This window comes from Salvia splendens, chromosome 12 (assembly GCF_004379255.2).
Source record: "Salvia splendens isolate huo1 chromosome 12, SspV2, whole genome shotgun sequence".
In the NCBI taxonomy this organism is placed as follows: Eukaryota; Viridiplantae; Streptophyta; class Magnoliopsida; order Lamiales; family Lamiaceae; genus Salvia; species Salvia splendens.
In genome coordinates, this window is record NC_056043.1 from 32,286,869 (window position 1) to 32,302,423 (window position 15,555).

The 15,555-nt window shown below is 34.1% G+C and overlaps 3 protein-coding genes across 3 annotated transcripts; 1 reads left to right on the forward strand and 2 right to left on the reverse strand.

The window, feature by feature from the left end:
• Positions 1–1,078, reverse strand: LOC121758235 (early nodulin-93-like). The gene is made up of 4 exons (XM_042153657.1): positions 864–1,078; positions 577–638; positions 409–484; positions 1–287 (listed from the first exon to the last, which is right to left on the reverse strand). The coding sequence occupies exons 1-4, from the start codon at positions 946–948 to the stop codon at positions 190–192; spliced, it is 321 nt and encodes a 106-aa protein (XP_042009591.1). The 5' UTR covers positions 949–1,078; the 3' UTR covers positions 1–189.
• A 5,985-nt stretch (positions 1,079–7,063) lies between these two features.
• On the forward strand, positions 7,064–8,646 carry LOC121756822 (peroxidase N1-like). Its single transcript, XM_042152222.1, has 3 exons — positions 7,064–7,497; positions 7,737–7,899; positions 8,010–8,646. The coding sequence occupies exons 1-3, from the start codon at positions 7,102–7,104 to the stop codon at positions 8,423–8,425; spliced, it is 975 nt and encodes a 324-aa protein (XP_042008156.1). The 5' UTR covers positions 7,064–7,101; the 3' UTR covers positions 8,426–8,646.
• A 3,378-nt stretch (positions 8,647–12,024) lies between these two features.
• On the reverse strand, positions 12,025–13,611 carry LOC121759430. Its single transcript, XM_042155004.1, has one exon. It carries the CDS (start codon positions 13,545–13,547, stop codon positions 12,264–12,266), a length of 1,284 nt encoding a protein of 427 aa, XP_042010938.1. The 5' UTR covers positions 13,548–13,611; the 3' UTR covers positions 12,025–12,263.
• Positions 13,612–15,555: the final 1,944 nt, after the last annotated feature.

The following is a 15,555-nucleotide window of genomic DNA, read 5'->3' on the forward strand; positions in this document are numbered from 1 at the left end:
TAGCGTTGCGGATGGCTTAACATTTTGAACAACATTTTGATACAATAGATTGATGGAAGCACTTATGAAGTGACCAATCCAACTCTATATTTAGCATAATATATAGAGAGAGAGATAGTTGGTACATAGGAATTAATAGATGATTTAACCAAAAATATCCATCTTAATTAAATCACTAAACATTAATCTTCAAAAATTATGAGGTTGGTCAGTGCCATTGAAGGAGTTGCGCCTAGCAGTTGCAAGGATAGTCTTGTCAGCCACTATAAAGTATGCCATTCCAGCCACTGTATATATGTAATAAATCAAAATTAATGTAATAATTTATTTTAATCACAATTAACACCTAATAATGTAATTAATTAATAATACTACTATACTAGAAAAAGGCATGGTTTAATTTCTCACCAGTGGAGACAATGAGAGCTTGTGCAGTGGGGTTGAGATTGGCTCTACCCCATGGCAACATTCTTGCACTTGCCACCTGCAAAAAACATAAATTATTCAATTATTATTATTGTAATATCATAAGTAGATATCTAGAAATTGAATTTATAGAAGATAAATAAAACTTACAGTAGGAATAGCAGTAGCAATAGTAGCAATAACAGCTGCTTTGGCTCCTGCCAATGCACCCTCTGCACAAATTAAACATACATATTTTTCACATGTTAAAATGGAAATGGGAATAGTAACATAGAAACAAACCATCTATTCAAAATCACCATCATAAAAGAAAAACAACGAACGAACACAAAAAAATAGTAGTCCCTAGCTATACTGTTGCTTTAAAATGACACGAAAGACAAAACACACAAAAACAACAAGCACGAATAATCAAATAATCACGCGTTTGCACGGACCTTGAGAGCATCGCTTGGCGAGGGCTAGCTTTTGGTCGACGGAGGACAAGGAAGGTTTATTAGCAAGATGAAGATCTCTAGCCATAATATTGCTTCAAATTTTCTCAAACTCTATTTCTATTTATAGAATTGGTTGTTATAGTGAGTGGATGATGGTTGTAGTGAAATGGAAGTGTAGTTATATATAGTGTGAATTTGGTGAGTGTGAAAGGGGGTTTGATGGTTTGAGTTGCAATGGATTTGGGAGTCAATTGTTTATATAGGTGATGTGGTAGGTGGTTTGATGCATACTACACTAGCCACTAGTTTGTGTTTTCCATGCCCATTGCTTTTTTTAATCACCACTTCATTTTCAATTTCATGACTTGAGTATCACTTTTTAACTAATGAAAAACTCGGATATACAGTGAATAAGATCGTTGTTGGTATCAAAACACGTGACACCAGTCAACAAAGCGTTGTGATTTTTATATTAATTATCCATTTTTCTTTATTTATTGTTAGTGTTGAATGTTTTAGTAATTTTCTTTTGCCTTAGAATTCTTTTGTTGGAATCGGAAAATTGATAAGAGTTTGAATACTAGAGAATATTTTTGAGTTGAGTATAGTTAAAGGTGCAACCGAATTTCTGTAAAAAAAAGGTTTATTTTATTAAATCCGATTTCCTTTCATGTACCCAAAAAGTTGGCAAACAAAAAAAATATTTCACTTTTACCCACTGGTTTTAGAATTCCAGATTGCAATAAAATCTCAAAACCATGGGTAATCGATCCCATCAATATTTATCTGGATTCGCACCTACTTTTCTAATTTGTGAAATTATTTTATTTTTATTCACACTATAATAATGCTGCAATTTTTGCTATACTCCGTATTACTTATCCACAAAAAAATAATTTTATTTTTCTTATTTTAGTTTGCCCATAAAAATTAGTCTTCATGAAAATTTTATCACCATTACTCTCATACATCTACTTATTTATTTATGTCTTAATACTTATATGGCTTACTATTTCAAGTTTCAAATGGAATTTTCAAATATATCCATAATCCAATCTTTTAAGTTTTATATCATCATCACAAACATCCATAAAAGTGGACCCTTATTTTATTTCAATTTTTATCTTTATATGTATCTAAATGGGGCAATTTTTGTTTTTGTTAGTATTATTTATTTTAGTCATTTTCATCTTTAAATACAACATCAAACAATCACAATTTATCTTTTATCTTTACAATAATTAATTCTAAAATTTATAATTATGTAATTTATGGTATTTAATTAAATATTAATACATTTAAATTATTAATTTTAAATGAACAAACAATAAATATTAAAAATAAATATACAATTGGATGATAATTAAAAAAGATGAACTAAAAAGGTATTGTTTAATTTGGAGTTGTGGCTTAATTTTTATTTTATAAGTTGGCAAATAGTTTATTTTTTTAATCAAAGCCAAGTTTTCTTTTAACTCAAGGCCCAATCTTCTCTTTCACCCAATTATTGATCCAAACTCATGACTGATTTTTAACCTAAAACTTGTTATGAATAAGAATTACACTTGTAGTAAAATAAAGTAATCGACGTGAAAGCTAATATTGTTATCAATAAAAATTATTATTGTTATCGATAAAAAATATTATGCTAAAATTATTATTGACGCCAAAGTGACTTAATGAAAAAAAAGAATTATTTATAGAAAAATTAAAATTTGAACAATACACGTTTGGTGCCGATACGCATTCAACTTCAACTTTCATTTCAAAACTATATCATATTAGATCAAATTGATTACGACGCAATAGCAAGCTGGATTCAAGCCTGATATATATAGCCCTTTTTGTTTTCACGCGTCGTGTCCAAGTTTTATCTTAACGAATTTAGTCGTTATCGAGTTAATCTGATACTGATTTTTCCCATCCAAAGTTTAGATGTCAAGTTTAATAATGTAATTTGTAGGTTTAGGATTTAGATCTAACTTTTGAATTTAAAATTACAAAATGTTAGTGTCAACATTTGCTTCGATTTTTCCGGACCATTGTGTGACGGTAGGCCCAGAATTTTTTTTTTTTGATATAGTGTAACGCGTAGGCCCAGAAATTGGATATTGGCCAATCAATTTGATTGCATTAATTAGTAGTTGTGGATATTTATTGCCTTACAAATTAATAATACTGCATATGCAAATACTAGTAACTAATTTATAGTATAATATTTTTTTATTTTAAATTAACTCGTATACAAGGGAGGAAATTACAACTGATCTCAAGAGGGCTCGAACTCGGCACCTCATGCAATAATGTCTAAGCCCCTTGCCGCTAGGACAAAGGCTCTGGACAATTTTTAGTATAATATGCAACGATAGCAATAATGTCTAAGCCCCTTGCCGCTAGGACAAAGGCTCTGGACAATTTTTAGTATAATATGCAACGATAGCAATTGTTTGAAACATTACGATCGATTCATTAGCCATATGCAACGCTGTCTCTTATCCATCCCTTAAATTACTATTCATGGGCCCCACTGTATTTTTTTACTCCATCTCTTAACTAAGGGACGGAACCTGCAACCCTCCATCTCTTATCCGTCCCTTAACCATCTCTTAAATTACTATTCATTCAATTTCATTTTTAATTTTTATTTCCAACCAAATTCAATTAATAAAAACACACTTCATTAAATAAAATAAAATTACAACATAAAATAAAAATACAACTTAAAATTTTAAAAAAACACATAATTAAAATTCTATAAAAATAAAAATTACATAATTTAAAATACAATTTTATAGAAAATAAAAAAACTACCACCCAGGACATTGTACATGCCCCCCCAGTCGCCGAACGCGTTGATGTCGAACCCACCGGAGCTGCCACCGCCAGAGTTTCCGTCGGTCGGACATTTTGTGATGAGAGGTTAGATGAAAATTGGTGAGGAAATAGAGATGATTTGGGAAGAATAGATGTGTATTTGTGTGTGAAATGAGGATGAATTAGGAGTATTTATAGAGTAAAAAACGGTAATATTAACGATAATATTACCGTTTTTCATTTTTTTATTTTTTTTAGTTCGATTTTTTTTAAAAAAAATGATTTATTGCGTCAGCGTGACGATGCCCACTCGCGGGCCGGCGAGTGGGCGTCACGCATGACGCCGGAGCGTGCCACGTCGCGCTGGCGTGTGGCGAGACGTCTCGCCATCCGTCTCGGCGGGACTGAACGCTCGGCGGGCTGGGGACGAGACGGGGCCCTGTAACACGTCACGCCGCCATCTCGTCCCGGCGTGACGGATTACAGGTCACCCACGTGACGCGTTGCGGGTGGCCTTAATTAGCTAAGGTGACAACGGCACTACGTACCACTTGATAATGTACACTAACACAGTTGTTGCATAAATAAGTATTTTTGGATCATTTATCGAAGATACTTGGGGAACTATTTTGATTAACATTGATGTAATTAATAGACATGTATATTGTCTAACTAGATCAATTGTTAATTAAAAATGGGCAAATTCTCACAACAAATTATGAATTTTGATCGAATTCTGAAAAAACCATGAATTTTAATATTTTTTCATATATTTCAATCTATTTTATTCATGTGAAATTGTATCTAATATAAAATTTTAAACATTACTGTATAAATATGAGATTGCCCGTGAATTATGCAACGTATTAGAATGACCAAAATTCATGGGTTTTTTTTTTATATTTTGTCCTAACAAAATTTAGATTAATACCCTCTTATGCACTATTATGAAAAGGCCAAAACTTGCATGCAGCAGTCCACACGGTGCGGACGGACTCAATAATTCACAACAGTCCACGTCAAATTTCCATCAATAAACATTAACCTAAAAACAAAATACTATTACTAACATGGAAAGGAATTAATCATATTTTCGATGAAAATATATGTGCCAAATGTTTTTTTCCAAACGAAAAATGACAAAATGATAATCATTAGTTGTTGAATCACTCACTTAGTTGTTTACTCCAAACATAATATATATACTTATTGGGGATAACTGGTTTTGTATTTATATTTATATATACTGATCACACTATGTGTGTGTGTGTGTGTGTTTGTTAAGTTAATATGGACTTCATAGATATTTAGATACATTAGATGAAATATTGATTGTGATATTAACATTTCTTGTGTATATCCAATATTTTAGAATTCATCTTCAAAATGAATTTCGTCTCTCAAGAAATAACTGCATATAATTTACACTTCTCTTCCTTTTAGTTTTTTTATTCTTTGCTAAGCTACTAATATTTATGTGCAGTATGCAAAAAGCAGAAGGAGATATAATCATAATATATATACTTAGATAAACCCAAGATATATTTTATTATGTTCTTTAATTTTCCCCGCGTATTACCTTGAATTTTGTTATTATCACTCTTAAATATAACATATACTTAGAACTCTGTAGTAATTTAGGTCATTCACAATGAGACGGCAAAAAATGTGACTGTCGGAACATGACAGATTTGCAGCATGGTCGATTTTTTTTCCGATAACCCGGTTTTTTGTCATAGGCTCGGTGGAAAGCCGCCAAACGCTGCTGTTTTTGTCGCCCTCTTGCGGGTTCATGATGTCTACAACCCTTTTAAGAAAATGAATTTTAATTTATCTTATTTTCATTGTTGTTTTTTAAGTAATTTTAATTTGTAACTTTAACTAAACACTTTTTATTCGGATACTAAATTCTTTCAATATACATGCATACGTGCATATATGTATTGCTTCAATATGAAGTAAAAATAGAATTGCGTATGAATAGAACATTTAAAGTCAAAAGTTAGGTGATAATAAAGCACAGTGCTCATGCAAATGTCGCATTAAAACAAGAAGTTTCTACTAATTGGCATTACTTAGACAAGGCATTTGTTATTCATTAATGCATGCAATTAGTTGTAGAAATGTTTGTCCAATTCAAATATTCAATCATTGAAATAGTCTTCTCTATCTCTCATGTTATCCATTTGCTAAAGTTTGTAGCACTGTGCAACTCTTTTGACTTAGCAAATAAAGACGAATTCAGATAAGTGTAGCTTTCATGAACGTAACAAGACTCAAATTTGCCTACGAAGCTTCCTCTTCTCAGCACATATATAAGATTTTAGGTGGTGGCTATCAATAATTTTTGAACTTTAACCTTACTTTTGTCATAGAAAAATGATTAATTATCCTATGTGAGTATCATATGTAGTCGGAATAACCAAATTGAATCAAATCGAAATATTAAACTCGGTTTGAATTTCTTGATAAGATTATTTTCTTCAAAAAAAATTATAAATTATCATACATTTCAAATTTCATTTTATTGTTACGTAATATATTTTATCAAATTATATTTTTTAAAATATATTTTCTAACCTAATGTATATAATGCTCACTCCTGATTTTTGGGTTGTAAAAAAATACTACATAAGTATATAATATTAAAAATAGTACTTACATATATTTGAATATTTCAATTTTTTCAGTTCTATTCGGACTTAGTTGAATATATGGATATTTACTATATATTCTCTCAAAATTTGAATTTTCAGATTAATTTGAATTAGTAAAAAATCCGACACAAAGTCTGAAAGCTAACCCCTATTATTTTAGTGTTAAGACAAAATTTCCTTAATACAATAAATTAAAACTAAACCTGCAACCCCATTCACCTCTTTCTCAAATTAAACACATACTAAAGCTTAATTAATTACAACACTACATTATTGCCTTCTTCTACTATTTTCAAAACTCCCCTAAATCTATTTTACCTCTTTTGGTATATTATACTATTACAAATCCCCTCAAAGTCAAAAGGATACATAACGTGTTTGTTTAACCTAATCATTTCTCCTAATTAAACTTGTCAACGATTTATTCTAACAACACAAAAAAGATAATAATGCTACATACAATCCATGCATGTCGGTGACAAATAATGCCATGAGTCACATCCTCAAAATGAAATAATCCAAAGAAGATACTAATGGAATTGCATGACAACTCATTACCCAAATAAATTTGTTTTGAATTTTAGATGGAAAATGCCACCACTAGTAGCCGGCTTTGTTTACTTATTCTCAAGGCTTAAACCTTTTTGACTTTCTTCACTTCACTTTCAATTTCCACCCTATAAATACCCTCAATTTCCACCACTTATAATCACAAACCAAACAATTTGAGTGGATTATTTCTTTGTACAAACTATATACTTACTAAAATGGGTTTTCACAAGATTAATGGAATTGTCGTGCTAGTGGTGTTGGGTAGCTTAGTGGGCTTGTCACAAGGCCAAGGCACTAGGATAGGGTTTTACTCGGCCAGGTGCCCTCGAGCCGAGTCGATAGTCCAGACGACCGTGAGGTCGCATTTCCGGACTAACCCAACTATTGCGGCGGGTTTGCTCAGAATGCACTTCCACGATTGCTTTGTCGAGGGTTGTGACGCCTCCATTCTCATCGATGGTCCCAACACCGAAAAGACTGCGGGGCCCAACCGTCTGTTGAGAGGATACGAGGTCATCGACGACGCTAAACAGCAGATCGAGCGCGTGTGCCCTGGTGTGGTCTCGTGTGCCGACATTCTCGCTCTTGCTGCTCGCGATTCCGTCGTCGTCGTAAGTACCAAGTTATTGAATTTGAATTAATATTCTCTCATTACTTTTAATGAAGAATTAGTTGAGTGTGTTATATGAGTTAAATAAGTTAGTAGAATGTCACGAATATATTAAAAAAATGGTTAGGAATTAATTACCAATTATAAGGTCCAATCAATCACTTAATTTATACTTATGAGCTTATACCAAAATCCAAAGTTTAGACATGAAAGTAAACATGTTTATTTCAATTGATGCAGAGTGGCGGAGGCAGCTGGGCCGTGCCGACTGGGCGGCGCGACGGCCGGGTTTCGCAGGCAAGCGCCACCTCCAACCTACCCGGTTTCCGTGATTCCGTCGACGTCCAAAAGCAGAAGTTTCTAGATAAAAAACTCAACACTCAAGACCTGGTTGCCTTAGTTGGTATGCAGCTTCATCTCCAATTATAATTTATTAATTAATATGAGTAATATTTACCTATAATATAATTACAATAAAAAAAATTAATTTAAATTATTATTAACCTTTTGCAGGAGGCCACACCATCGGAACCTCAGCCTGCCAGTTCTTCAGCTACCGTCTCTACAACTTCACCAACGGCGGGCCCGACCCGACCATCGACCCCGCGTTCCTCCCCACGCTCCGCGGCCTGTGCCCGAACGGTGGAGACGGCACGAGGCGCGTGGGGCTCGACAGCGGCAGCGAGACCCGTTTCGACGCGGGCTACTTCGCCAAGCTGAGGGACGGCCGCGGGGTCCTCGAGTCGGACCAGCGGCTGTGGGGCGACGCCTCGACGAGGAGCGTCGTGCAGCGGTTCATCGGCGTGAGGGGCTTCGCCGGGCTCACGTTCGGCATCGAGTTCGGCCGGTCGATGGTGAAGATGAGCAATGTCGAGGTGAAGACGGGCACCAACGGCGAGATCCGTACGGTTTGCTCCGCGGTTAATTAGGTTATGACGATGACGATGACGATGACGATGATATATGGTTAAAGATGTGTAGTAAAATTAGTTATGGTCAGGTAACTAAAATTGAAACAATTGTTCATGTAACTAAATTTGTGTTTTGTTAAGGTTGGATTGTCATATTTGTAATGGCCCTAAATAGAAACTATTAGGGCTCTAATGTAATGTCTTTGCCATAATAAAAGTTAATTTGTAATTTTACGTTATTTTCTATATTTTTAATAATTTTGAAAACTTTCTTACATTTTTATGAGAATTTATCATAATAAAAAGTTATTTAAGTAGTAACTTATTAATAATTAACAATTCTCAAACACATTAAAAAAATACAAAAAAATCACAAAGTCAATATATGAATTTAAGTGGTAATTTAATATTTTTGGATAAGGATATTCAGTTAAATTTAATTTTGTCACAAATCATTTCCTTTTAAATAAGTGGGTTTATATCATTCCTTTTTTTTAATAAAATTTTCTATATCGAAAAACCAGTTCATATTACTTTAAATTTTGTGATATTTTCTATATCTCTTGCGATATTAGTAAGTCAATATTAATCAGATATTAAGTCAATTTAAATAAGTGATTGCATGTATTACTTTAAATCAGATATTTTTGTTTTATATATATACATGCATTAATGGGGTTTTTTATTTAAAAAAGTAGTCAATGATGTGTTGAATGATGTTTATCAACGTCCAAATCAGTCAACTTTGACTTCTCTCTGCACTTGTTTTTGAATTAATGTTTGATTTCACTAGTTTTTAATTAGCCGCGGCAGAATTTTGAGGTTACATTTATTCCAATTAAAATTCTTAATTTTTCAATTTAAATTTATCAGTTGTAATTATAATCGTAATAAAGTAACATTATTATATATACGTATAAGCTATTTATAACTATAGTAAAAGTCATAATTATTTGATTCTATCAAATCAAGTGTTTTGTATTCATGCGGCATGACAACAAAGCCCACTAATTTGCGATATGTATTCAAACCAGCAATAGAAGGATATTTGGATAGAATAGTATTACCACGTGGCACTTTGGGAGTAAGTCGTTGGTTCTTCAACTATGCTTGCTTATTTTATCCATTTAATTATCTTCTCATAATTTACTGCTGAATTATTGATTGTAAATGTCATTTTCAATGAAAAGGTAGATATATTCTTTAGGGTTAATTGCCTATGATTTACTGAAAATTTGGCGTTGTTAGTATATTGTGGGAAGTGGATCATCTGTGTTGAAAAACACAGCAGGGAATTAAGTGATATCATGTGAGGCCTTGGCTTCCTCCATTTGCTGCGTTTGATGGGTAAAACAGTGCGTTTAATGCACAACATTCCCTTCCTACTGTGTTTTCCAACACAGTAGATGATCCGTCTCCTTATGACATAAATGTGTATATTAAAGAGGATATAGACGATTCAACGACGTCATTTTAAGCTTAAAAACTAGGGGAAAAAACACAAATTTTGTCAAATACAATTGAGCATTGTTAATACTTCGCAACTTATCATTCAAATTTTAAAATGTACAAGACAAACATCGAACTTCAAGATTTTATAAGCAATTAAAACTTTTCTTTAAGATTATTCTAGAATTGTAATTCTAAGAATTTTTATAATTTTTCATAAGATCAATAATTTAATAGAATCATAATACCATTTTAGTTACTTCACATAATGGAATGATAAGAGTAGTGCTCATAACTAAATTTATTTTCCTAATATGCTTTATATTTTCTTACAATAAGATTAGCGACAAAAACTAAACTTTTGATGGAAAATTTGTATCACAATAAAAAAAAAGGAGTAAGAATAAAAAGAAAAGGAAAATCTATAAATTTAGTGAGTTGAGCATGACGATAGCTATGTTGGTGTCTCTTCTTAGGAAACATTTTTGAGAGGTAATAATATAGAAAAACATTATGAGAGGAATAATACTATAATTCATACAAAAATTTAACATGCATGTGTCCACAGAGAGATAATGAAAAGTGTGATAAAAAATCTAACATTACAAGGACCAAAGCTATAATTAGAGAATGAAGAAATTCATGATACATTTACTAAATATATTATGCAAAATGATGGTCATGCTCCTACTTGAACTGTGGGCTTGTAATATAGTAGTAACATATTTTTGAAGTCGAAATTGAAGAATAAAATGACTCAATTTCACACAGTATGTGCTCATCTGCAGTCAAGAAAGAAGACTCATTCCAGTAATCAGAAAACCGACTCTTGTTAGTCACAAAGCCCCAAGATCGAAGGCGATGTGACCCCCACTCTCGAGGCTACAATTCGGGGATGGAGGGATCATCCTAATTTCAGCACTAGACAAAGGATTTCCACAACCCCGGAGGTTGTAAAATCATCACTAAATTAGAGTAGGGGTCAATTTGGTGATACTATTTGTCAATCAAGTTCACTTTCCGGGACCAACATAGATATAGCTTAACAACTAACAAGCCAAGCATCAGATCTAGGTCGACTGGAATGCATCACTAACTGAAGTAAAAGACGCTGAGATGAGCCCGGGATCAGAAACTTTACTAATCAAAACATTATTTCATCAAGTTTCTGAGCAGCCAATGTTCCTCATTCGGTGAGGAGTATATATAAAGTGTCCAGCAATGACCTCCTCTTAAATGGAATAAACACCCTACCATGTCTCAAGTTCTGCTTGGTGTTGAAAGGTCAATTTAGAACGGAGTTCGACAATGTCAAAACTTCATCCTTAGAAAACTATGAAGGTTGCTCCTAAATTCAGTTTCTTTCCCCACTGTAGGCAACTAATACATACTCAAACTCTAATAGAAGTCTTATCAAATGCTTATTAAGGGAACCTATCCTGCAAAGCTCATCATTTGAACAATCTCTTAAGGAGAAACCAAGAAGCAAACCTACATATTTTCGCCCTAATCATCCTTGTTAGTGTCAGCCGAAGCCAGAAATGCTACTTAATAGTGAATGTTCACACAGATTAGCTCTAACAGGGTGGGGGTTGGGGGGGAGGGGGGGGTCTAAAGAAGCTCAAAACTCACAAGTTCCAGTTCCCTCCATTCCATAATCTTGCTTCCTGGTAACTTCTAAGTAAGGTGAAAATAAAGAATCTACGGTTTTTTTTGGAATTACTATATAAAATGTCTATGAATAACTATGCTTTAGGCAAACTGAAAAATTATAAAAAGGCAATAGCAGAAATGATGCTTCCCTCCCTCATCATAAGAAACAAAATTAAACTCACTGCCAAGAAGTAAAAAAGTATGAAAAATATTGTTGCCTAACAGGTACTACTACTAAAGTCGAACTATAGGCACATCAACAATCTCTACATTCTCCTAATGAAAACATCCATGTTCCCTTCTTATCCATTCCCAATTCCTTCTTCTATGTCCTTGTTTATACAAAACAGATAGCAAAGACAGCACCACAAAAAAAGAATCCTCAATGTTAACTATTAGTAAAAACATTAGAAGGTATTCAATTAAGTAGTAATTCAATAATGTGGAATTTTATATTTCACCAAAGAACCATATCAACAACATATCTAAAGAAACAAAAGCATTTGAACCATATCTAAAGAAACAAAAGCATTTGAACAAGAACAGCTACACATCAAATGAACATAATTCATAATATTACACATCGTTTAGCATATATCTCATCAATCTAGCACGTTACCCATCATAAAAACAATTCATTTATACGTATAATTCTAGTAACAATTAATAATCTACACAAAACCAACACATTCTCAGACTCCCACAATGAACACCAAACGCAAGTTAAGAACAGGCAAATTCTGATAGAACACCATCACTTGGAAACTAAAAGTATCTCGGGTTTCTTAGCCTTACTGGGAGTATTAACATTCGAACCAGATCCATTGGCAGCAGCAGCATTGGCAGCCTCACGCATCCCCTTATCAAGCTGGATCAAACTCCTCGTAGCTAGAATCGCTTGCGGAACAAGATCATGGGAAGCTCGAGCGTATAGCCGCCGCACAGCCACAGATGCCGCGTCCTTCACCTCATCAGCATTCAGAGGCCCCAGCAAACAATGCCCCAAAATTCTCAAAACCGGCTGCAACAATTCCCATGGTAGCGGAATTCTCAAGTCCTCTTGTTCACCAATTTGTGCTGAATCACCGTTTTCAATTTCTAAATCCCTAACTCTCTCCACCACCCGATCAATCTCGTCTGATTCAACCCTAATTTCATCATCATCCCCAAATCCGTTCCCGCTCCAGCGACGCTCATTCTTATCGATAAAATCCACCGGTTTCCCATCGAAATCCGAAGTGCAGGGGCAATCAACCCCCGCCCAAACAGCAGCGAAATTGCAGAAATCAAGCTTCGACCACCTCGGCATCTGCGAGATCTGCTTGTAGTAGCAATCCAGCGCGACGCCGACGATGCAAGCGCGCTTGGTTGACTTCACCGCCATCTGCGGCTCCAGCGGCGGCGAGAGAATCCCGATCGAAGTCCCGCTAGGGTTCGAATTAGGGCTAGGGTTTCTCGGTGCGTGATACAGCGACGGCTGCGACAGATCGGGGATGCAGACGGTAACCGCCTTGCCGTTGCGCGACTTCGCCTCGGAGGAGTAGAGCGCTAGCAGGACGGCCTCGAATCCGGCGAGGGAGGGCGGGGATTCGGCGGCGGGGTGGTGGATGCGGCGGAGGTAGGCGGCGGCGAGGAGAGGGAGGGCGGAGAGGACGACGAGGCGGAGATCGGGGTCGGAGGAGAGGTAGGTTTCGTAGAGCCAGCGGCAGAGGGGGTCGTCGGCGTGGCCGGAGGAGGGGGAGGAGAGGGCGGCGGAGAGGGAGGAGTAGGCGGGGGAGGAGAGGAGGAGGGAGCGGGCGGGGCGGTCGGTGTCGGCGAGGGAGGAGAGGGGGTCGAGGTGGGGGGGAGAGGGGAGGAGGGAGGAGAGGAGGTGGATGCGGGAGCGGGCGCGGGAGATGGATTCCCACCAGGAGTGCATAGGGTCGGAGGAGTGGTGGCCGTTGGAGGCGGAATTGGTGTTGGTGGGGGGGTTTTGGCGGTGGTGGGAGGAGGACGAGGAGGTGGAAGAGGGGGAGCCGCCGTGAAGGTGGAAGTCCATGGTGGCAACGGAGGAAGCGCCGCCGACTCCGGTGGAAGTTGTGTTACCTTTATCACTAAAAGACTGCCGTTTACTCCATATTTTTACTTGAGTTTAATGACCGGATTGCCCCTGGCATTAATATATCGCAATAATTGTAATGGGCCCTTTAAATTTGGATTAAATTGTGAAGTATGGTTAATTTCGGGTAATAACATATTTTATACAAAATATTTTACTTTGCTTCAATTTAGTACAAAAAGTATTAAATTTATATATTTTATATAAAAAGTTACATTAGTGTTTTAAATTAATATATTCCGTTAAATATTTTAAACATCGTTAGTTAGTTTATAATTTGTCCAACTTATCATCATAATAAAAGAATAATTAGAGATTTAATACAATTAATCACTCTAAAAAATTGATTCTTCCAGCAATTGATCGTGGTTTAAAAAAAATCTGTCTCTCAATATACTCTTTTTTTATTGTATTCTTTATATAACACAGTATAAAATAAGTTCATATTTCATCTTTACAAAATGGCTAATTTGAGCTTCAAACAGTCAATAAGTTGATATTTTATTTTGACAAAAAAGATTCAATATCTTTTTAGTTGCATGTATTCTCCATTGTTACATGAGAAAGCTTCGACAATAAAATGAAATTCGCTAATTTGATGGTGAAGAGTGGTGATTTTTTTTTCTATGTGTATTTCATTTTTGTGAGTAATAAAAATAATTGTGTTTGAAATAATTAATGAAAAGTTTTAATTTAAACTTTTGTACAAATTTGAAACATTGATGAAACTTTTTGTACGTATGATGTAATTGGAAGTAACGGTGTTAGTAGGGACTTAACGGAATGTATTATTTTGGAACACTAAATAAACTTTTTGTATAAAATATGTAAACTTAATACTTTTTGTACTAAATTGAAACAAAGGTAAAACATTTTGTACAAAACATGTAATTACCCCTTAATTTCTGGTTGTCTCATGAACTTAAAATTAAAATATTAGTTAGTTTTAATTTTCTTCAATTGTTTCATGCACAAAAATTAATTGAAAATGCTATTTAAAATGACATGTTTTATTAAAATAAATAGTATAATTTTTTTGTATATTTATTTATTTTCTTATTTCTTTTTTAATTTATTGGAATATTATCGTTTTTTAACATCATAAAAATATGTTGATTTGTGCAAGAATGGACAATTAAAAAAAAGTGAAACTTCATGATTTCATATTTTAATTTAAAACTTCATGACACAACAAAATTTTATGATTTAAATGGTTATTATCCCCTTTAAATTTATGTCTTAGTTATAAAAAATAAATTGTACTTGAAATGTAATAGAAAATGAATGGAAAAAGTGAGTACAATAGGAGTCCTAATTTTTTACTAATATGTATATTAAATTAGTGAAATGTGAACTTCAAAATCAAAGTTACTAAAAATAAATGAGACAATTATTCATAGATGAACTAGAAATAGTAAATTGAGATGATTAATGACTATCATATGAACTATGAAAAATATTATGTACCTGTATCATATACTAGATGAAAAATGTTGGTATGTATATTATGTTAAAAATATCGGTATGAGAAAGTATTTGTATTATTCCTCATTTTACTAACTTTTTTCCATATAACAATTTTTATACCATATTTTTTGATAGTATATTCGATTAAATGTATTGATATTATTATATACTTGTGTTTGGGTTTGAATTTTACTCCTCCTTAGATACAGAGGAGCATTTGGTTTAGTTAATGAGTTAGTTGAAATTAAACATTGATACTATGAAATAATTAATTCAACTTTATGATGATAAATAACAATCAATTGGAAGATTACTATTAGTGTCCATCCAGCAATCTATCCCAAATTTGACCTATGCAGACCAAATAATTAATATCAATAAATTATGTAATTTAATTATTTTACTTAAGAAATCACAATCCCATCTCATATTCTACCTCGTCCATTTATTATTATTGGACTCACACCACTTTTTACTTCGT